General features: G+C 40.3%; 1 protein-coding gene across 21 annotated transcripts in view; it reads left to right on the top strand.

Moving 5' to 3' along the window:
- Positions 1 to 24,643, top strand: part of LTBP1 (latent transforming growth factor beta binding protein 1) — a 389,007-nt gene that overhangs the window by 210,505 nt on the left and 153,859 nt on the right. For all 21 annotated transcript variants that reach the window (XM_072767337.1, XM_072767335.1, XM_072767336.1 and 18 more), the window contains 2 exons: positions 14,021 to 14,123; positions 19,146 to 19,217. In XM_072767337.1, coding sequence (XP_072623438.1) covers positions 14,021 to 14,123; positions 19,146 to 19,217 — 175 coding nt within the window. The remainder of the gene's footprint in view (positions 1 to 14,020; positions 14,124 to 19,145; positions 19,218 to 24,643) is intronic.

Genomic DNA, 24,643 nt, shown 5'->3' with positions numbered 1-24,643 from the left:
AGGTCCTCAATTACAGGGTCTGGAACATTAAGCTCTGCCTAGAAACCTTTTTCTTTAGTTTCTACACTGCCAGAATGAGGCGTAAAGCTAAGATGGAATAACTAGTTGAGGATATTCTGATGGGGATGATGCTGGAATCATTGTAACACTTTTCTTTTTTTTTTTTTTAAAGATTTTATTTATTTATTCATGAGAGACAGAGAGAGAGAGAGAGAGAGAGAGAGAGAGAGAGGCAGAGACACAGGCAGAGGGAGAAGCAGGCTCCATGCAGGGAGCCTGATGTGGGACTTGATCCCGGGTCTCCAGGATCATGCCCTGGGCTGAAGGCGGCACTAAACTGCTGACCCACCTGGGCTGCCCATTGTAACACTTTTCATGTTGGTTATTTCCCTAAACTAAGTCCCCAAGTGGCATAAGTAGCTGAGCCTTCTAAAGAAGGAGTAAGTAAACGACATTTTAGCAAAGATGCTTGGCCTCTCATTGATGTATTATCCCTTTGGTGGGAAGGGGAATGGAGACAGGCTGGGCCAGCAGTGGGTACAGGTGTGCCTGTGGTCCTCACCCCTTCCCCATTTCCCCAGCCACGTGCTTTTAGAGGCAGGGCCATCCCAGGTGAACTTGGCCTTCATCTTCTTACAGATGTACTGCTGGGCAGTGACTGGGAAAGGCTAAGCCAGGGCTACCAGCCCTCTGCCCTTTGTGTGAGCAGAGAGCCCCACTGAGGTGTGCCAATTGCATTTACTGAAGTTTGGCCTCCTTCAGCTGAAGTAAGTCATTAACACCGGGCACTTCGTAGGACATCAGGGTTTTTCTTCAGTGTCCCACTCAAATACTCCTTTAGCATAATCTAAGAAATATGTAATCAAATGTTGATGAGTCTGGTTGTCTCCAGTGGCTCCCAAATGGCCACCCTTGCCAGATCTTACCTGTGTCAACAGCAGAGATAGCACTGATGGTGTCATGCATATGTCAGTGATGAGTGCCCGAGGCTCTACAATGTAGGCTGGTCTTGCTCCAGCAGATTTACTAGACATACTTCCTGCAGGTCCCCTCTCCTTGTGAGCTGAAAAGATCAGTAAAGACAGGGATAAGATCCGAAGGGAGAAAGAACTGCATGTGAAAGAGAACATGTCTGCATCTCATTGGGCTTCTGCCAGTGGCAGGGAGAACTGCTGGTTTTACTTGGATTGAATGTGGCAGTGAGACATTAGGATAATCAAAACATAGATTCTTAGAACTGAGGTAGAGTACTTTGGAGACTGGACGATGACCCATACATTACCCTTTCTACCCCCTAATAACCAGTCTTTCCCCAGGCCAGTGTCTTCTGGGCACCTGTGAGTATCTGCTTTGAGTGCTCACTCACCCTGACCTGTTTCATAGACAAGTTTATGCTTCCTTGGTCCTCCTTAAACCCCTCCTCTCAGATGTTTTTCATTTTATTGGCAATGAAAATTCCTTTATCATGACATGCAATATCAAATTTCCATGTGCTATACCTCTAGGGCTCACTAAAATAATACACCTATTAATAATTAGACTCCTGTTTTTGTTGAGGAACAGGCATTGAAATTAATTATGGGGCACTTGAGAGCGAAAGCATGTTATGTCACTTCGGATGCTGGCAAAGTGGCACGGTTTTGTGATTATTAAATTTGAAGATGATAATTCTGAGTACGTTGGGGGTAGTTTTAAGGGACCAAGGCTTGAGTCAACGGTTGATACTCATGACAAAATGAACTCTGTCCATGACAAAAATGTTTAAAGAGTCGCAGCTGGTATTCTAGGGTCTGTTGTTGTTTCTTGGCTTTGTCTACATGATCCCTTAGAATTGAGATTTGCTAACACAAAGTGGAATCATCTGTTTACTTTAAAAAAAAAATCAAAATAAACCCCAGTCGTCCGGAATCTGACCCATAGATTTGTGGAGGAAAAAAAAGCAACATTGCCCTGTGTTGAGAGCGACAGAGTGACTCCCCCATGCTGCCCTGCCCCTTCTCCCACAACAGTTATAGTGCAGATTTCTTTTTCTTTCCTACCCTTCCATTTTTTCTCCTATTGTCTCCTTTTATGTATCAGAGAATTTATGTATAAAATAGAGTATTCTCTTTCATTGAGATCTGTTTATGAGGCTGTGCCTTTATTCTAGTGATGTGCAAATAGACTTGCAACTTCTTTTTTTGAAGCAGTTGTTTCAGAGTCGGTTTATGAGCTCATAAGAAAATTAGTCTGTCTTTGATCTGCTGCTCACTCATTTGCTGTAGTCTCAATGGATCGAAGGCTTCCAACGGTCGATTCAGCCTTCAGCAAGCGAGGATTTGTACCATTGAGGATATTTAAAATAGTATGTCTTCAGCCCTGAAGAGAATTCTGAAACCCAGACAGAGGAGCTCTAAATATTTTGAACACAAACAGCAATGCTTTCAAGATGACACTTTGAAGAGGTCTGGTTTAGAATGTGCAGGCTTTAATGGAGTTGTTAAGAAAATGGTATGAACATTCTGTGGCTTAGGGACAGGCATCTTAGTAAGACAATGCATTTTTATAGAATTGATGGCTGATAGAGAACTTTGACATGTATGACCTTTCTTGACCTTTAAAACACAAGGAAAATTGGTATTTTTGTCTCCCATTTACTTATGTGAAACCCGAGGTTCAGAAGTGGGGACTAGCCCTATTGGTGTTTCCATGTCCATAGATCTTTCTCCGTTTTTGCAGACTTGCCATGTCTCTGGCCCTTAGTTTTTTCATTTTTCAAATAACTGCTTTGGCTGAGAAAACCAGCACAGTCTCTTTCAGCCCTGCAGTCCTGTGACTGTGATAATTTTGACATCATCTTTCCCACCGTCTTATGTGCCACTGATAGTGACATATGCACAGGATCTGTGGACAGAGCAAACTGCCCAAACATCAACTACATCAAGACCTACTGTGGTCTCAGAAATCCAGGCTGACCCGAGAGCCTCCTCTCCAGTCTTGGCGCTTCCAGAAAGCCTTCCAGTCCTTCAGACCACATCTGCTCTCTCCTCCCTGAACTCTCACTGCGTTTGGAATCCAATCAGGCCATTTGGAATTATCTAAAAATTGTTGATTTTGATCCTCTTTGCCCCATGAGACTGTCCTTTCCATGAGGGCATGGCCATTTAGGAATTGAGCTCAGTGCTGGGTGCAGAGGAATAGTCAGAAAATGGATTATTAGGTTCAGCTAGGTTGTGCTGTGATCATAAATCAACATGACAAAACCTTGCATTTTGCTAGTGCTAGATGTGTAAGAGGTAAGCAGAGAGCCCTGTGCTATATCTCTGAGTGTCAGGCTGATGGGCTTCCACTATATTAATGCCGTACTCTCTGGAATATGTGGCTTCCTTAATTCCTACAATGGAACGAGAGAGAGAGAGATGCTGCAAGGGACACTCCTTTTCCTACAGTTCTTGTTCACAGTGAGTCACTTGGCCCTGCCTGTCAGGACTGTGGACTCACTTGTGGCCCTCCCAAAACATATGTTGAAATCTTAACCTCCAACATGACTGTATTTGGAGATAGAGTCAATAAGGGGTAATTAAGATTAAATGAGATTCTAAGAGTAGGGCCTTGATATGTCCTTTCAGTGTCCTTTTAAGAAATGATACCTGAGAACTCACTCTCTTTGCCATATCTGGACACGGCAGGATGGCAGCTCCTACAAGCCAGAAAGAAAGACCTCACCAGAGTTGACCATGCTCTTACATCTTGCACCTTAAGCCTGCAGAGCTGTAAGAAAATGGATGTCTGTCACTTAAATCCCCCAGTCTATGATATTTTGTTAGAGTAGTCTGAGCTAACCCATGGTAGTTAGGAAGCGGCACACACCGGGAAGCTGGGACAAGTGGTTCTTTGGTGAACAGTGAACATCCTGCCACAAGTGGCAGAGTGTGGTCAAGACAGACCTGGTTTCCTGCTCCCAGGGAACTAAAGAAACCTATTAATATGATTTGTGGCATTCAGTTTTTCTACACTATTTGCAACCAAACCACAGGTAATTATTAGTTTTGAGTTCTGTATACTTGGATAAGACACAGAAAAACAGAACTTAACCAGATGAGGCACGTGTTAAAATTTACACAGTGGTATGAGACCCAAAATGATTTTCATTTCTTTCAGTATCTCCACATAGACAAAAAGAACCCGAGAAGCACTGAAGCTTAATATAGAAAATTTCCTTCAATGCAGTTGTAAATAAGCACTGGGGAAAGGAGGACTTGATGCTCATCATTTTGGGAGTGATCTGGTTGCATAGTAACAACCATGTCTGTCTGTCTGCCTATCTTTATTTCCTCCTCAACATGAGTCTGTCTTTTTAGCCACATTCTTGGTAATGGAACTTTGAATAAATTTCATGTTCTCACCATCTAATGTTAGGATTTATGGTGTGATTTGTGTTGTTTTGTTGCAAAGACAGGCTAATGGGAATTATGATGTCAGAATATAATCATGACAATACTTATTCTTTTCACAATGTAAGAATAGCAAGACACATATATCACAACTGTTGAAATGCTTAAATTGTTGTAGAGATGGAGAAAATAGCCCAAGTTTAATTGTTTCTTTAGAAGAGATGTCAAGCAGAATCACAAGTTTCATGCTTAAGAATTTTTTTCCCCTTTGTATGTTACTTTTTAAAACCATTTTTGCCTTAGTGTAACTTTTAAAATACCGTTTTATAAACTAAAGTAGTTGTCTGGAATTCCTTGAAGCCCATGGTTTGGCTTCGGCAGGCTTTAAACAAATACACTGTCAGAAATCAATGTGGATACATTTCCAGCAGTTAATGCCCTAGTCACAGTAGATATTTTGTAAAATCAATAGCCTGAAATATCAGAGGATTATGGTTATATCAGATACCCCAAATGCCTAACATTGTTTTAATTACTCTAATAAAAGAAAGCTGGGTGGATTTAAAAAAAAAAAAAAAACCTTGCCTATAAAGAATGTTCTACTCAAGCCAAAGCAAATTTTTTACAAGTTCTTTTAGAAAATCTGGAAGTATTTAAGCATTTTCCTCTTCTTATGAGACAATGCCTGTTACCCCGCCAGTGCTCTACCATACAGTATTCTCCTTTATGACAACAGGCCTTTAGGACAAGTTGATCAAGTATGTTGCTCTAGTTGCATTAATGATAGACTTAAATATTTGGACCTTCTTTCTTACTGGCACATAGAAATAAACATATTTAATGGTCTAGTGCATGGACATTGAAGAGCTCTCCTGAGATTTTCCAGTTTAGTTTGGAGCGATGGTTGGCCCAGAGGCTATAAGAGCACCATTTTGCTCAGAGGATGCGCAGAAGTCACTTTGCCGGAGTGGGGATGTGTTTATATCATAGTGAAAAGATTGATGATAGGAATAAAGAAGAGCTGTGACAGAAGTTTGGATTCATCCACCCCATTATATACAGTTAGAACTTTCCCCATAAGGGACCTCATCCTGGTTCTTATGAAAAGAAGCCCAAGATTTCCAAAAAAGGGATTTACATTCCTCAACCAAATTTAGAGTACTGAAGGTATAGCTTCTGTTTGCCAGAAAACCTCGGTTTTGTGCCAGAATGTTGGAATAAGATTTTCTAGCTCAGTTGTTGGGAGGTGGGGTGGTGAGATGAATATCTCAACTGCACAGGTGGACTAATTTATGGGACACCCATGCAGGGTGGGTTGATCAATCACAATGTGACTTTATAGTAGGTCACAGCTCAAGAGATGCAAAATCTGCATCTCCATGACCATCTTGAATAATTTCTGATATTTTGACTATTGATAATCATAATACAATTCATTATAATTACTATACTCTAGAAAATAGTTGTTTAGGGACATTTGGGTGGCACAGTTGATTAAGCGTCTGCCTTCAGCTCAGGTCATGATCTCCTGGCCTGGGATCCAGCCCCGATCGGGCTCCTTGCTCAGCGAGGAGTCTGCTGCTCCTTCTGCCTCTGCCTGTCCCTCTGCTCATTCTCTCTCTCTCTCTTTCTCTCTATTTCCCTGTCTCAAATGAATAAATGAAATCTTTAAAAGAAAAAAAAGAAAGAAAATAGCTATTTAAAAGCCATGACTGTTTTCAGGAAGACATAGCTGCCTTTTTTGTGAGTACTGGCTAGCAGGAAAAGGGTGAGCATAAAGTAGTGTCAAGAAGTGGAGGCCCATCCTGGTTATCACTGGTCACACTGGTCTACGACAGGGTGTGATGTTAAGACTAGCAAACACATGGCATCATGAAATGTACTGTATCAGTCTGGCAGGTAGGGAACATTTGAGGAGCACTGACCTTCATAGAATTTCCCTGGCACAGCAAAGCATTCCACCTATAGCTCCCTGTTAATCTCTACCCCTGCACTGGAGCCTTTATAAAATCACAGAACTCAAGCACATCAATGAGTATTAGTAATTAGTCTATACCCAGAACTTATTGTTGAGGAAGCTGAAGCCCATAGATGTAAGTTAATTTGCTTTGCATCTTGTATTGACTTTGCAGTTGGTGAGGACTAGAATTGAGGCTCTTTGGTTCCTGTTCCAGAGTTCTTTGTCCTATACCACCCTGGCTTTTAGGCCATCTCTTTTGGACGTGGAGTATTCACAAGAAACCATTGCTATCTATATAAGTCAGCTTGGCTGTCGTAACAAAATACCATAGTTTGGGTAGCTTAAACAACAAGTTTGGGAGATTGGAGACTGATATTGAGATGCTTGCAGCTTCAGTGCCTGGTGGAGCTGTTTTCCTAGTTTGCAGACACCAACCTTGTTGATGTGCTCACATGGCAGAGATGGGGGAAAGGGGGCAGGCTGTGCCCTGGTCTTTATGCCCCGCCTTGCAAGGACACTAACCCCATCATGGCAGCCCTATTCTCATGACTTCATCTAAACCTAATTACTTCACCTATAGAGAACAAACTGAAGGTTGATAGAGGGGAGATGGGCAGGGGATGGTCTATGTGGGTGATGGTTATTAAGGAGGGCACTTGTTTGATGAGCAATGGGTATTGTATGTAAGTGATGAATCACTAAATTCTACTCCTGAAACTAACCTATGTTAGTTAACATATAGTGCAATACTTAATTCTTACTAAACTAAGAATTTAAATAAAAATTTGAAAAAAATTAAAAATAAATTAGGCATAGTAAGAGATTAACAACAACAATGATAAAGTAGAACAATTATAATAAGACTGTAATAAAAGTTACGTGAATATGGAAAAAAATAAACCTAATTACTTCCCAAAAGCCCCACCTGCCTATGCTGTCACATTAGAAGTCAGGGCTTCAACATAGGGTTTTAGGGGATGAGACACACATTCAGTCTATAACACTAGTTGAACCTAAAAGGACATATATTTTCTGGGACCTGTCTTAGTGAGTTCCACATTCTGCAGTGGTTTATGACTAAACCATGGATGATTGTGGGCAAGAGGTGTGAGTGGGCTCTGCTATTTTGGCTTCGTGGTCTTGATCTTTTGGCACCAAGACATGGTAGGTGACCAGAAGGATCTGGATGTCCCCAAAGTGAAACTTACTGCTTGAACATTGACATTAACTGGTTGAATTATTGAAATTCAATGACATCATGTTGTGTTTCTTGAGGAGAATTAAAATGAAGTCCATACAATTATAAATATTCCACAGCATTTATTCTCCATTTTTTCACTAGCCAGAACACTTTTGTGAAAACCTAAACATTTGTAGCAAAATCATAATCATAATCTTTTTATTTTCATATTTCTATATTATTTTTTGCATCTCCTTTCTTGATAAATTGAATCTGGGACATTGTATACTGAGTAACTGTTAGGTTACTTAGTTCTTTGTTAAATAAACCCTGGTTTCTAGGCGAGGAGCCTGGGGAAAGGGATCTAACATTGGTTGTGAGCCTACTGCATGGTGGCCATCTGACTATCTCGTATGTATTATCTTGGTCTCTTGAGAGCTCTGTGAAAATGGGCATTTTTAGTTATGTTTTGCAGAGGAGGATATAGGCAGTGAGAGGTTGAGGGTTTTGCCCATGGTGGTAATATATGTGGTAGTTGGTGAAGTGAGAAATTGGGCCCATCTTGGTCCAACCTCAAAAGCTAAGCTCTTAGCATTTACTCTGTTATGGGTAATCTTTACAGTACTTCTCCTTTGGTCCACAGGGACTGTGATGGTGTGGAAAGGTCTATTTCACCTTCAGAGAGCACCAATTCTAATGCACACAGAGGTGTCTGGGGGTTTGCTTTGTGTTAGGACATCTCTTATTGGGGAAAGCATTTGTTGGGGGGAAAAAAGCTCATTTTGGGCTGAATGTAAAACTTCCCTTGTGCTTTTTCTTTGAGGAAAAGTATCGCCAATTTAATAATTATCCGATTTTGGGTGTTTTTTTCGTTCTTTCATAACTGTTCATGTTGACCTTCAGTGTCATTTCTTCCCCTCTGTTGACCACCGCCCTGCCCTCCCTCCCCCCCATGAATGATATACTCTATGCTGATAATTCTTTTTTACTCTTGAGAGGAAGTATCAGATGTACAAAACTATAGTCATATGAAAAAATTTTCCCCTCCTCCTTTTTATCAATATTTCTGTGTTTGCCATTACTTCAAAGATGCCAGATACTTCACTGGAAGCAATCCCAAACTTCTTGATTTGGGAAAAGGAATATCTCCTGATTAATTTTGGTACTTAACCACAAACTGAATCCCAAATTTGGAAAATTATCTATGGCTTAGTTCTAGCTCATTCTCTGCCTTTCTCCCACCCACTCTCTCTGTTCCTCTGTCTTTGGCCTGCCTTCCTCTGCCCTTCCCCTCCCACCCACCTGCCCCTGGGTCCTCTCCCAGTTGGTGGTCAGCCTTGGGCTTAGCTCGAGCTGCTCCATCTCTTTGGAATCTTTCTCTCCAGTCCAGCAGTTGAGTCACTGCCTTGTTTCAGCTCTTGCCTAAACACAGTCCTGCACACTCTTGCAAGAGTTGCAGTGAGTCAGCCTTCTCTGTTCTTTCATGTTTTACTTTAGTGCATTTAAAAAAATCTGTGCTACTTTTCCATTTTCAGTCGTATTTGTTTCTTTGGCTCCAGTGCCTTACTCTCTTTGAGAAAACCTTCTTTATTTAAACTCAGTATTTTATGCCTCATTGCTGAATGGTTCCCGATCACAGAGTAAAATGAGTTCTGTATGGGTGATAAAGGTAATTCGTAAGAGTATTTTGATATTATTGTTTTTAAATGTCTTTAGTAGGAAAACTAAGTAGTATGTCCTTGACATGGTGGCTGTCACTATCGAGCAGCCCTTTTACTAGTGAAATATTTGAGCTGTTTTCACAAAAGGATGCTAGGAGGCTAACAGATGGCCAGCACTTGAACATTTTATAGGTTGTACTCACATGGGATACCAGCTGAGAGGGCAGACAGGGATCCAGCCCATGCTCTGTTTCCTGAATGCTGTGTCCTGATGCTGAATACAGCTTACGGGTCACTTCTTTCTAGTCCTTGCACAGGTGCTGAAGGGATAGGGTAGCCCTTCCTGGATATGCTTCATTTAATCTCACTACAGTCCTTTACCGTTGGGATTATTGTCCCATTGTCCCATTTTTAGCTGGGAGAGGCTGGACAGTGTGGTGAATATCTCACTGCTCATGAGAAAGAGTGGGAATTTAGATCCAGGTTTACTAATTGCAATCCAGCACCCTCTTCTTTTACCCACAACTAGATCTTCCTTCCCCAGCACCTGGCACAATACAGCAAACACTCTTAAAATGAGGATACTGTAAGTACTAGTAATTTTAAGGTATGAAAATTAAATCTTATGAAACCATGCTCCAATATTTATTACAACTTCCTCAAATTACTGCTCATCTCTGAAACATCTCCAGTGGTGAGTTTTTAATTGACAAAAATGACAGGCCTTGGTTGCCAAATGGTAAGTTTTGAACTGTCATTCCTGCTCATACATTTATAGGGAGATCTAAAAACAAATGCAATCACAGCCTACCTTTGAGGATCAGGAACACTCCCTGGTAGGTAGTACCTCAAAACTGAGGTTGAAGTGTGAAGTGTTCCCAACTAAGTCAAGATTTAGAAAAGTACGTTATCCTACAATCTGTTTATTCTTGACAGCTGCTTTAAAAACGAAAGGTTTTTACACCATTGTGCACGCGCAATAATTTTGCATTGTAGAAGTTAAAACACAACTCTTCATGGAGCAATTGTGATAACCCTTGAATAGTTTTACCTTCTGAGGCATGGTGCCGACACGGGAAGGGAAGAAAGGTCACTGAATTATTTTTTTGTGCTCAGTCTTCCAAGAATCATGCATGGCCAGGGCATTGGTGAATTGGGGTTGGGACTAGCTCTGTTTGTTTTTCTCCTGTCTAGTTTACATAAGTCCCGTAGGGGGAAGCTCAGCCTGGGGTGAGCAGCCCTGGAGAGGCTGGTGTGAGGAAGGAAGGAAGACTTTAGAGAAGGTGGTTAGGATGCATCTAGACATGCACAGTCCTGAATGCAGACATGAGAGCAATGGAACCTCTAGTAATCCACCTTTCCTACACCGAGTAATGTGACCTGGCAGTAGATATTGAACCCAGAACCTCAGACCTGGCAGGGAACCTAGAAGTCAATCTGCTTCATGCCCTGGACATTCCTGACAGGTGGTCCTCCAGCGTCCACTCCCAGTGAAGAAGTCCGCACCTTCCGTCATTGAGGAGCATTCGCTGTGGAAAAGGTTGCCTGCTGGATGACATAAATCCTGTCTTCTTGTGACTTATGGCCTTTAGTCCTGCTAATATGTTCTCACGCAGCTGGCTGCAGGCCACAAGCTTGTTTCACGTGTCTGAACTCTGTCATCTTGGTCACACACACTGCCCCCTCTCCTTTCTTCACTTGACGCTCACAGGACCTGGTTGCCAGAGTCAGCCCTGTTCTGCTTTCTGCTCTAGGTGGGTCGTGCATCTGCGAACCCTAGAGCACAGACGTATGGAGTGACAGCGTCCCTGGTGTGCAGCCTAAGGTTGGATGAGCTTTTTGAGGAGCTACAGCACAATGCTCATTTGATGGGATAGATTTTTTCTTTCTGGCTTGAAATAGCTAAATATTGGTTGTAAATTTTTTAGCACATTTCTTCTGAATCACTTATACATAAGATATTTCTTGAAGTGAGAGACAGGCTTTCTCTGAAAATGTGGTGAATGAATCACATAGGAGAAATTCCATTTGTGTTTTTAACTTGTAAAAAGTCACCCCAATCTGGGCATAAAAATGCAGTTAGAGCCAGTCATGGGGCCTTGTGATGATGTCCCACGAAGAGGTGAAATCCACTACTCTGAGAGAAGGGCAATCTGAATGCCAACTCCTCCTATTCTTCTTGAATCTCTCCAGTGTGACCTTTACTGTGGAGGAGAGAAGATCCTCTTCCGCCTTTTCTTCTGGATATGTCCTACGTCCAAGTAAGACCTCATAGTGGTGGGTAGTCTCTTGTGTGAGAGCCCTGCCTATGGCCACAGATCTCTCAGGCCTTTTCTGGCTCACACTGAAGCCTCTTCATAATTAACTACCTCAGGGGGCATGTGTGAGACTGTGTGCCTTGTTACAAGCCTGACTTCATCCTTTGCAGCCTATTATTATCTTGTGCAGGCCCAAGTTTGAGAAGAACACACAGTTTGGTGGTACCACCTACACCGTCATTTATTTAATCGATTTGGATGGTTTGTGCTGCTCTTGGCTGTGGACCTGCAAAAACAAAGCCATGGGATAAAGCAGCCCGAATCCTGTAATGAAAACCTTGTACCTTTTCTGAGGCCTGGTAGAGAGAAATGATTTATTTTTACCCTACCAAATAAAACATTCTAGGAATCTGAGGTGAAAATTGGATTTTAACTGCTACTAAAATTTTGAGCATATAAAATCAGCAAGTGTTGAAAGTTTTGCTTGATTAAGAGAAGAACCTGAAGAATCTGGTACACGAATGATGTACGTCTGAGGTATACTGGTGTCTCACATCAACCTGCTTGATAAACCTGGAAACATGAGGCACACTGGCAGCAGAACCGATGGTGGAGACAGACCTCCATGTTCTCCACATCATCACCGGCTCCCAGTCTGATGCCTATAGTCCAGTTGCCTCTTCCTTCTTCATGAGCTTCCTGTTTCAGACTTCTGTGACTCTGCTGAAGGAATTTGGGAACCATCTGCCTCCAGCCACTGTATGCTTTGCTTCTGTCAGGTTCTCATTTGTTGGCGTGTTCATTTTCCTCCTTGCCTCTCTGCCCTCCACACCCCCAGCAAACCTCATCGTTGACTGGTTTTTAGAGTACACAACAACATCCTGTCAAAATCATTAAAAACCACAAACACCTAAGGACTTCAAAACTATGATGGCACTAAACCTTCATGGACTGTGCGGGTCTTCCCTGGTTTTATTTTACAATTTGAACATGTGGTTACTTAGAACCTCCATCCGAATGGAGAGGCCCACCAGGTGATTGGTGTCTGCTGCCCTTCTAAGGGTCACCACCTGTCCAGACTCTCTGTCATCTGTCACCACGTTGCGCTTACTAGCCTGGATAGCACTTGCTACCTTTTCCTGGTTTTCACAGAGCCACTGCTTGCCTGGATGGACTATACCTGAGTCATTTCTTAGTTGCTTATATTATTTGCTCCTTCTTCCATTCAGAATTCATTGAGCATGTGCACTGTGTCTTGGGATATAAAGATACATAAGATACATCTGCATTTAATTAGAGAGCACAGCAGAGGCGGTAGAGCTGTGTGGAGTGTGCTGTGGGGTAAAGAGAAAGGAGCTCACTGATGCTGAGGAGATAGGAGGCTTCATAGTGACACTTCTTCAGAGCTGGGATTCCTGGGGTAAAGTATCTCTAGACAAAGGGAAAAGGAAGGGCATAGGGTATACCAAAGGAGACACCTCTTGTAAAGACATTTGTTTAGAAAATAAACAGCTTTTTAGAGTGCCCAAAGGCTAGATGTATACAGGTGGAGGGGCTAGAAAAAGAATCATACGCTTTACGGCAGGGTAGCGAGGATCTTGTGTATCATCCCAGGGAGTTTGCAGTCTTCAGACTGTGGATGACACTGGCAGCTGTTTGGAGAACTTTTTAGAGGTTGAGGCAGAGGAAGGCAGAGTGACCCCTTGGATGTGGGGTCTGGGCTTAGTCTGCTGAGTGTCAGTGGAAAGCCATGTGGCCTTTTTTGCACAAGTGGCCTCGGGATGGGTACAAAGAGAAGAATCTGTTTGCCTGACGACACTGGGTTAGTCTGATTTAAGGCCCCTTCCTCTCAGGCTCATCAGACCTCCTGTGATTTTACCAGGGGAGATGAGATGGGTCTTTATATTTGACAACTGTCAGCTCTGCTCTTCTGCCTGCGAGCCTCGCTTAAACCTGCCAGCACCTTCCTAACTTGGCTGACCTCCCTGGGTCAGGCCACTCGGTTGTGTGGAGTTTTCATCTCTGCCAGAGCTGATCTGGCACAGTCCGTGATCATTTCTTGTACCATCCTATCCTGCCCTGTTCCTGCCAAGGCCTTGGTGTTGTAGGAAAACCAAAAGCCTCTTGCAGATGGGACCTGTGCCACATTCTCAAGGTTTACACACATGCCCTACACCCTTACAGCTCTGTTCTCTGATGATCCACAGCAGAGATTCCAACAAGACAGTTGAACTAAATTTTAAAAGTTTATGTTGAACTTTTGAGTTGCGGTTCTTAAGGAAAAAAAAATAAAAGGAAGGCGGGCATTGGAAACGTGCGTTTTATGAAGTGCTCTGAGCAGTGACAGATTTTCTTAAGACTCTCAAAATGCCAAGAAGCTCTTAGAAATATGCTTGTTCATTAGTGTTGTATTGATTGTATTGATTTTATTCTGATGTTTCTTTCAAAGTTTGAGGGTTTTTTCCCCCCTCTAATTGTGTCGATAACAAGGGAATTGTTTTATAATGTGACTGGGAAGCACAGCAGTGCTCTAGAGCTGGGCATCTTGCACTCAATTAACCTTCATATTTCCCATCTCATCACTGCAGTGTGGCAAGGCGCTCCCTGGCCTTTCAAAGCAGGAGGACTGCTGTGGAACTGTGGGTACCTCCTGGGGCTTTAACAAATGCCAGAAATGCCCCAAGAAGCCGTGTAAGTGACGTTTCATCATTCCTTTGGATCTTAATGTAGCATATCTGTTTCCTTACGATTACTGTTTGGGGGGTGAGACAGCATTAGACTTTGAAAGAAATCTTACTGCATTCTAGAATATAGTGGTGTAATGTGCATTTCCAGAAACATTGCTGCAGGTGTAAGAAAGCTTTCCTGTTGATTCTGTGTTTTAATAAGCGGTTCTCAGTTGCCTTCTCAAGCTAGATTACTTAATTTTAAAAAGTCTTTTAAGAAGGCAGTAAGCCAAACTAGAGTGGTTTTTATCCCCCTCAGGTGAAGAGAAAATAAGAGGTCTTTAAAAATTGTAAATGTTTCAAAAACCGATAAAATGTCAGTGAAGCTGTTATTTCTAGTTTCAGTTGCTTAAATGACATTTTTATTAATAGCCACAACAGAAGTTATACTGTAAATTTTCAGATGTCACTAAAAAAGGGCAAAAATGGAGAAATGATTGGTTGCTAATCTGTAAAAGATAAAGGTACAGTTACTAGGACACAGTACTTTTCCCTTCTTAGTTACCACTTTTATTTTTTTTTAAAGATTTATTTATTTACTAGAGAGCACGCACAAACACAATGCGCTTGTGTTGGGGGAGGGACAGAGGAAGAGGCAGAGAAGCAGAGCCCCCCACCCCATTTTAGCGTGGGGCTGATCCCAGGACCCTGAGCTCATGACCTGAGCTAAAACCAAGAGTTGGGGGATGCCTGTGTAGCTCGTGGTTGAGTGTCTGTCTGGCTCAGGTCATGTTCCTGGGGGTCCGGGGATAGAGTCCCCGCATCGGGCTCCCCGTAGGGAGCCTGCTTCTTCCCCTATGTCTCTGCCTCTCTCTCTGTCTCTCATGAGTAAACAAATAGATCTTTAAAAAAACAACATCAACAAGAGTCGGAGGCTCAACTGACTGAGCCACCCGGGCACCCCAGGCACCACTTTTGTGATACCATCACAGTTCTCAGTGACATGAATCTGTATTGATACTCACATGTTTTGTTTGGTCTATAAATTCTGGGGTTTAGAACCTATTGATTTGAATAAATCCAGATTTAGGTCTCTGTTACTTTTTTCCCCAATTCTAGTTACTATTTTTAGTTTTTGAATGCAGCATTAACTCTGGCTGATTACTAATAGAGATTTTTTAGAAAGACAGAGGTAACTTGATTTTTTTTTTTTAACATTCATTCATCACATTTTTCCCAGGAAAGCAAGTGATATTTCCCTCAATCATCTTTCTTTGCTTTGTATAACTGAAGATTTTTGTAGGAGGTTTTTACACTTGGTGTTACAAGAAATTTCTCATATGCTTCAGTTGGATAATTTTTAATTATTATTCTTACGCACTTATTGATTTGATATTTTTAATTGCCTTTCACGCCACTGTTCAACCTAGAACTGCCATCTTGGGATCAGTCTTCTGTACTCATGCTCAGTCATCATAGTGACTTGTTATTAATAATTGTCTTATTGCCTCTCATTTGGACCTCCTTGTCTCTCAAACTTCCGTGTTCTCTAAATCTTTTGATGCCCCAAATTTCATTTATTTTGTTGGTACTGCTTCTATTTTTTTTAGAGGACTAATTTGTGAAAACACCCACTGAAGTTTCCAGTAACTAGTGAATTCTTCATTTAGAGAGAGAGTCATGTAAATGAAGACCTTCATTACTGAGGATGTCCCCTGTGGACTTTTTATGGTGATTCAATAATGACTGGTAGTGTGGATTTCCAGTAAGTGGGTTGAGTATGCTTGTCCCTCCTCACTGAGAGATTTGTGTGCCTAAAACTATTCTGGCAGTCTGACCAAAGCGAGATCTAAGGGAGATTTGGTATGATTTAAAGAGCAAGGGATTTGGAGCTAAGTAGACCCAAGTTTGACTCTCAGCTTGGTAATTTGCTATTGAGTCTTATGGATCATGAAACAAGAGTCTGTATTTAAAATGTTGAAAAGCATTGGCTCTTTTCTTTTCTTTTCTTTTCTTTTCTTTTCTTTTCTTTTCTTTTCTTTTCTTTTCTTTTCTTTTTCTCTTTTCTTCTTTTCTCGGCCTATCCCTCATATACTATGTAAGTTTGTCTGTAGGAATATTGTAGAGTGAGCAATAGATTTCCCGCCTCTAGGTCTAAGGCCTGAAGAAGGAGAAGTCCAATTCTTCCAACTTTATTCTGGGGCCAAGTTCATGTTCTCTAATACTTGTTCCATCTTCTCCATTATCTTCATGCCTTTTTCTTATCCCTCTTTTTCTCTCTCTTGCTGAACTGCTTCCCTTTGCTCCATCATCTCAATCTCAGAATAGCAAGAAAGGGACAAAAGTTAGACAAAGAATCTTAGATTCTCCTGGTTGTTTTTTAATGCGTCATCTCTATTCCTGACCTTCTGTTGTTTTTATTTCGAATTGTGTGAGCATAAATAAATCCACTGCTTTAAATGTTTTTTTTTTTTGTTAATTTTCTATTTTAGTGCTAGTAATAATTTACGGAGGAAGTTAAAGTACAAAGCTTCTATCACTTCTGACCAAGTGCTGATGAAAATAAATTCATGTTGTCTCATGCAATGTATAAAATTGAAGAGATTGATTTCATTTCAGGAAGGGCAATGTGGATTATGACTGAAATAAACTATTAACATCTTGACATTTACTTTGTTTGTGCTGTCCTAAGTGACTCACTCCCAAGAAACACACGCAGGGTCACATTCTTCCTGTGTCATTTAGAAACTTTCCTTTCCTTGGTTGGTACTACTCTCTAAATCATATTCATTTTGGAAGAGAGCAGACTTTCCTTGGCTTTATATGCTATGGTTTTGTGTTCCATGCCTTTAAAACATTTTTTTTTTCACTTAAAGGAGTTCAAACTGCAGTTTCAAATGACTTTTATTTAATGTTTGAAGTTTTTGTTTAGCCACATACAGAAAGACCTTTCACTGTTGATCAGTTTTTACTGTGAAAACTTAATTTTAAATCTGCAAATGATTTCGTTAAATACTCTGTAATCTAATAAAAATGTACTTAGCTTGAACAAGTCACTTGTCCTTTAAAAGTTTGTAGAAGAAAATGAACATGGAATCCTAAGCTGAGGAGGATCTGAAGAGATCAGCTGGTCTGGCTCTCTGCTTTGAGGTAGATGACTGTTGAAACCTTTTATTTTTTATTTATGTATTTTTTAAAAAATTATTTATTCATGAGAGACAGAGAGAGACAGAGACACAGGCAGAGGAAGAAGCAGGCTCCATACAGGTAGCCTGATGTGGGACTCGATCCCGGGTCTCCAGGATCACACCCTGGACTGAAGGTGGCACTAAACCGCTGAGCTACCCGGGCTGCCCTGTTGAAACTTTTTTTTTTTCCACTTTTTTTTTATAAATTTATTTTTTATTGGTGTTCAATTTGCCAACATATAGAATAACACCCAGTGCTCATCCTATCAAGTGCCCCCCTCAGTGCCCGTCAGTCACCCCCACCCCCACCCACCTTCCCTTCCACTACCCCTAGTTTGTTTCCCAGAGTTAGGAGTCTCTCATGTTCTGTCTCCCTCTCTGACATTTCCCACTCATTTTTTCTCCTTTTTAAACAAGATAGCATTTCTTTTGCCTTTGAGTGATTCACAGAGAGAGATCCCCAAATCTCTGCAAGCACCCTGCTCCACAGGGTCTTCATTCTATGGAAGACTAGTTATGTGGCCAAGGAGCTTGAATGGAGCTTGAATGAAACTCTCCACATGCCAGTTGCTCCCTCCTTAAAAGTCACTATTCCAGGACTCCTCACTCTAACCACTTTTAATTCAGAAGGATCTGAAGAGATGGGACATATGGCAAAGAAAGGAAGTGAAGGAGGAGAGAGAAATACCACCAGTACATATTCATCCTGTTCCATTAGTGGTGAGAATAAAGAGCATGTGTTAGGGGCAAAATAATTTTATTTTCCAAAAGAAAATTTCCTTTTTTATTTTGAATTTTCCCTCTTTACTCCTTGTTTAGGTCTTTGTAGTGGTCTAACCATCCATCCTGTTTTGATTATTGCCCATTTTCTATTGCTCATGATCTTCTTAATGAAAGAATACCTTATGGCAGGAAATAATGACATCTGTCATCTCGTGAGTGGTTTTGTGAGGCACTGCGGTAGGCATTTTGCATAAATTATATCTAAAATCCACAACAGTCCTGACCTGCTCAGGAGATGTGAATACTCCCATTATATGGAATCCTCGTTCGAAACCCAGAAAGCTTGTGTCCCAAAGTCACAGAGCTATTGATAGGCAGAGCCATGATTTGAACTTAGGTCTGCTTGGTGCCTGAACTTATGCTGTATCCATTATGCCAAGAAATCTCTTGGGTCTCACTTAAGAGTGTCAGAATCAGTGAATAGGGTTTTGTTGATAATTTGGTAGTGACAACATTGTATTGTTGATGAAAATTCTGGGTGATGAACAATACCAATGATCCCGGTAGTCCTCATCTCCTGGCTTCCTCTTGTCATCTCCCATTCTTCTTGGGTTCATAGCAATAAGAGTCTCTCTTTATTAGCATGTGTGAACCAGTATTTAAGTTAGCACATAGTCTATTGTCAAAACTAGGACACTTCTGAGAGTGAAATGGAGTGCTGTTATTAATGAACTTTGCTAGAACAACTGGCTTAACCCAGGGCTGTCCCATGTAGGCCAGGATGTATGTTCACCTTACTTATAAGAAAATTCAAATGCCTGTAGCACATCATTGGGGAGGAATGGATCCTTTGTGATAAAAATAATCATTAAGTGGAAGAAAATATAAAATAGTCTTACGATTCTTTGGATTAACGTAATCTAGATGACAACTATGTGGGACTGCATCTATTGCAGAATAGGAAACATACTGAAAAAACAGGGATAATGTGAAAAAAAAACTGCCACATATTGAGTTGGGTATCTTAGAAATAAATAAGATAGACCACTGATGACTTCATTGGTTTAGGTTATCACATATGGTAGTTTGGGACTGTATAAATTTAAGCATGTAACAGAATTATTTCTTCCTTACAGCTTATCATGGATATAACCAAATGATGGAATGTCTACAAGGTTACAAACGGGTTAACAACACCTTTTGTCAAGGTAAGGTTAACTATTCATTGGTGTAGACTTCATTGTTTGGGCTTTTTAGGAATGTGAGTTGTTTGACCACGTTTTGCTCATTAGCCCGGTGTGCGAAGGTCACAGCAGTGACCAACTGCCTGCACACTCAGTTTAGGAAAGAAAGAGTTCTAGTGTCTGGTTACTAGAATTAGTAACAGTTAAACTTCATGGAACTTTTTTCCCCCTTATTTTAATTTGTAAGTCACTACCTATGTTTGCATGGGTGGATGCATGCGTGCAGATGAGTACACATGTGTACCGAGCAGTATTGCTTCCTTGCTGACACATGATTGGGTAGTGAAGTCCCTTTTTTCCCTCTCATCAGAATATTGCTAGCCACCTTGAAGTATTAGAGTATTAAATATCAGGGTAAATAAACATTTCTTAGGCGATAGTTCAAGCTGTGTAACTAAATATGAAATGTCATGAGTACTTTTGCCAGTTTATTTTGAACCACGTAGCAGAGTCGAACAAGCAGGGGGATCTTCAGAGATCATTTAGCCCAGTGTTTGTACCTTAATAATGAGGTCATTCAAGCCCAGCCTGACTAAGTGACTTTTCTTAGGCTAACTGGAGCAGAGGTTAGAAACTAGTGGTCTAGTTTACTACCCTTATATGATATCAAATTTTGTGTCACTTACTTTGTGGAATGTCCAATGAATGCTCCTAATTTCCTTTTACATCTACAGGATAAAGGTGTTATTATTAATTTGGAAATATGTGTACATTGAAAGAGTCTTAGTGAACCAAAATCCATGTCAAGAACACAGCACATGTGTTCCAACTTGTCTGGGGCTCTGTATATTTGACCAGTACATGTTTATAGGACAGAGTAGATTAAGGTAATGTTAGAAAATATCGATCAATTCCTATTAAAAGGGCTCATTTCAGTGGACTGTCTTAATTCCCTGAGAATTTTCTCGAGTTGTTCCATATTGTATCTATCTAACTTTTATGATGTATAGAGCTTTAGCAAATAAAGAATTTCCTTCTGAAATGCACATAGGTGTACCATGTGTTTAAAAAAGTTTTGTCTTAAAATATGATAAGCCCTCATGTGAAAGAGAATTGGGAAAGTTAGGTTTAGCTTTCTCAAGGAGCGCAAGGAGTGGACACTTAAGATACTTTTTGAGAAACCTCTGTACATATTCATGTTACATGGGAGTAATGGGTTAATCAGTATTATGTAGGAATCAGTAGAATTTAAGACATCCTTAAAAGGTCCTATTAAATGGATGGAAGAGTGAATTAAATGGAAGAATAAATATATCAAATGAATGAATGTGTATTCTACAGAGTCAATGAAGTGATTGCTTCACAGATTTGGATAACAATCTGTATGACAAGCCCTAGCCCATTTTTAGAATGTACTGGTAGAAGCAGAATGAGCAGGGTGTTGGAAGGAATAATCTCGTCCTCTGCCAGTCCAGACTGGATTTGAGGTTTGGGTGTTCATTGTCTCTAGGCTGATAAGGTCAACAAAGCTTGGAAAGGGCCTGGAAACCTGAACGTTTAGCCCTGGAGAAGTGCAGACTAAAGAGAAATAGAATGTTTTTAACAACACGCTTTTAAATGTTTGATAAACTGTCCTACAAAACAAGTCTTTGATGGGTTGCTTCAAAAACCTATCAATAGGATGGGGTTAAAAGGAAGCATATTTACAACTACAACCAAACTTTGTGTGTGGAATAGCGTTCCCCAGCATTGTACTGAAATGCCTTTGGAAGTACTGAGCTTCCTGTGCACCGAGGTGATCCAATGGTAACAGCTAGGCAGGGATGCCATGGGGAGTTTCTGTCCTGTGCGGTACGTGAAGTTGAGTGACTTTGTAGGCATGTTCCAGTTGTCTGATATTATCATTGCTCTGTTGCCTGGGATAGAGGTTGTGGAGGAGAAGAAAGAAATGACATCTTGGTCTTTCCCCAGATTCTAACCCCTAGGTAGGAAGGTTTCTGAGGTGTGCCCTGTGTATCTGCTTGCTCCTTAGACTATTGACAGAGGAAGAGCCTTATTTATCTTTCCCCATTGTAAGCCTGTGTGACTCTCCAGAATGTCATCGTGTCCTAACATCAAATGATGAGGAATGTACATGTTTCTGTGGTTGGGATTGGGGGTGGGTGGGATTTGGACATTATTAATCTGAGTTAAAACTGCGACACAGAAAGTAACTTTACCAAGATTACACAGATAATAAGAGGCCCAGCCAGGCTTAACCTCCCAAACCACCTCTGTTTCTGTGCGCAACATGGCCTCCTTTACTGATTTTATATACATCTGTGAAATATTAGTAATGTAGATACTAGCTCATTAGAACAGAAGATAGGCCAATAGAAGTCAAAGCAATTAATATTAATCTGGTTTTGTGTAATAAGAAAAGATGGCTATCGAATATATTCCTTCTTCTAGCTGGCTTAAGGTTCTGCCAGTATTTTTAAAAATACCATGGTGGAAGTGAAAGTAAAAATGTCAACTATTGCACTTGCTATCTCACTTAGCAAAATAGAATGAAGAATCCTTTAAATAATTGCTAGATGTTTGTTGTTGTTATTTTCGTATTTTCCTCTTCTGGTATGGCTGGTATGGAGTGACCTTTTGCAAATTTTGTTCATAGTGAACATATCTAATGGTTGCACCTCATTCTTTGCACTGATGGTCAGTTAACACCAAATCCTGGCTTACATTTGTCTCAGGAGGATATTTGCAAAACAGCTCTATACTTTTTGGCATGGATTCTGGAGTGAAGTATCACAGAAAATTCTATTTCATGGTGCCTCAAAAAGGCACTGCTAAATTACACTACAGAGAAGATTGACTCATAAAATAATATGATTTCATTCATCATAATCTATTAAAATTACCTTTGAGAGAAGGGCTTAATTTCACTCCCTTTGTGACACTATTGGTCAGCAAAATTAAATAGAACTTTCTCACATTACATACATACACTCCTTTTTCCTAGAGCCTTGAAGCCTTTGATTTTGTTATCCTAGAGTTTTTCAAAAAGAGCCCATTAACCACTAATTACTTGTGCGTTCCGCATTGTTCTTAGAGTTTAATGTCTTCTCGGTTTACAAAGCACATTTAAAATTAAAGTGATTAATAACTAGAATTACATTAGTTCCTTCACCTAAGCGAACTAATGTCCTGAAACAACGTTTAGTAATGTGGGCTCAGTAACAAAGAGCCAACTGTGCACAAGTTAATTCGAGGAGCTTTCAAGTAATTGCCCTCAAAGTTGGGTTTTTCCTCCTCTCTAGTGGTCTTGCAATTATCTTTTCAAAGGAATGATTTATTACATGTACACACACGGAGCTCTAAAACCTGCCCTCACTACCCTTAACATTATGGAATTGTTATAATTTGCTTCATTTATCATAACAAACAATACAAGCATATTTCCTGGTGGATCTAGAGCTGCATTCGTCATTTGGTTATTGTGCGAAAGTTTGATAGAGAGCTAGAATTAAATGGAGTGATACCTCATGAATATGATAATAGGGATGTCTGCTCTCATACTACTTGACTCTAGAGCTCAGTTCTTGCTGGCATTGAGTACTCTCACTTGCCTGTAACTTTGTCATGAGATAAATGAGCTCTTAAAAATTAGGCATAAATCCAAGTTTTAAAAATGCATTGGGTTCTGAAATTACCTGGGGACCAATCTATTTAGTGAAGCCTTTTATTTAAAAGCAAATACCCTCTTTGATACACTGAAATCACCCATTTCATGAGCTATAAGATATAAAATCAACCTAGTATTACTTTGTACATTTTTTTTAGCATGTCCTGCAGTGCTGAGGGCAATCCCAAAATATATGGGATAGAGACATCTACACTTTCATAATCCAGTGTATATATATATTCCTTTTTCATAGATAATCTTGAAAGCATTAAAAAATATTCAATGATCTACAAACATTAATTGGCAGGGCTCTCCTGAGCTATGGACTGAGGATAAATGATGAATAAGACATCCTTCTTGACCTTGGACTTAGTGTAATTAAATCAGTTGGAATCAGCAGGACACAATTTGCTTTGTTCACTCTCCCAACTAGCTAAATTTCAGCTGACTACAGAGAAGCCCGTTAAAAAGCAAATATGAAAGAGCTGTCCACATAACTTTCTTTTGGCGTCATTTTATGACACTAGTTTTTCTGCTTTAATAAAATAAATATACAAAACAGATACATTAGGGCATCATCATACCCATACCAAACTTTCACCATAGAACTCCTTTAAGATGGTGCCCCAAAGTGCATTTGAAACCAAATTTTGTTTGGAACATAGGATAGTGGACATTTTTTTTTCAGGGGCACAGCTGTTATTAAATGAAACTCCCAACTCACTGCACATCAGTGAGCCATACATGGGATTTGGGGGTTATGAAGAGCTTGGCTAGACTATAGCTTCTATTTTAGATCTCTTAATCATTACAAAAAGTTGTGGTGGTGGTAGCATCTAGAAGAAGATGGCTTTTGGTTGCTTTGAGAAATCTAAAAAGGGCAGGTTTTAAGAAAACCTGCTTGGCTGGAGAAAAGAATGTGGCCTGTGGCATAGTGCTTGGTTCACTCAGAAGAGTCATCATTTTACAGTTATTTGCAAAGGTATAGTTAATAGAAATTGAGAAGGTTTTTTTCCATACAGTTAATAGTTAAATGAATTGAAACTATTTTGTCAGGTTTTGCATTTAGCATTGCTTCTTGGATTCTGTGCTTACTTTCTGGGTTCATTGTTTTTGTTTTGGTAGGTTTGCCGGCTAAAATACAGGACACTCAGTTAAATTTGAATCTCAGATAAACAATAAATAATTCGGTTGGGACATATATACTAAAAAGTACTTATCTGAAATTCAAATTTAACTGTGTGTCCTATATTTTTATTTGCCAATCTGCATTTTAAGATGATATTCTTTAACAGTTCTTTCAATGAGAGTCACTGAGAAGGATATACTTTATATGTCTGAGAATATTTTTCTATTGAGCTCATTCTATAAGGAGACTGGTCAGGCGTACAATTCTAGGTTGTTTACTAGCAACCCATTTGACCACATTATATTGATGTCTTCTGACTTCTTCTTGGTGCTTTTTCTCCTTTGTAGATAATCTCTCTCTCTCTCTCTCATTTTTTTGAGATCCTCTTTGGATTCTTTATCTTCTCAAGTCTTATCATGCTGTGTCAATATTTGCACTTATTTTGATTTTGCCCAGTAGACTGAGTATTGTCCATCCAAACAGTCATGTCTCTCCTCAAATTTGAAAAATGATCAGCTATGCACTCTTCAAATATTGTTTTTCCACCATGCTTCTTCTCAGCTGAAACTCCTATTGCCTACTTAGGGGTTTTCTCTAATATTTATGCCTCTGAACAAGTCTTTTTCATGCTTGTATTCTTTTGTCTTTTTTGGT

This window comes from Vulpes vulpes, chromosome 8, assembly GCF_048418805.1.
Source record: "Vulpes vulpes isolate BD-2025 chromosome 8, VulVul3, whole genome shotgun sequence".
Taxonomy (NCBI): Eukaryota; Metazoa; Chordata; class Mammalia; order Carnivora; family Canidae; genus Vulpes; species Vulpes vulpes.
This window is presented reverse-complemented; position numbering and strand designations above follow the sequence as displayed.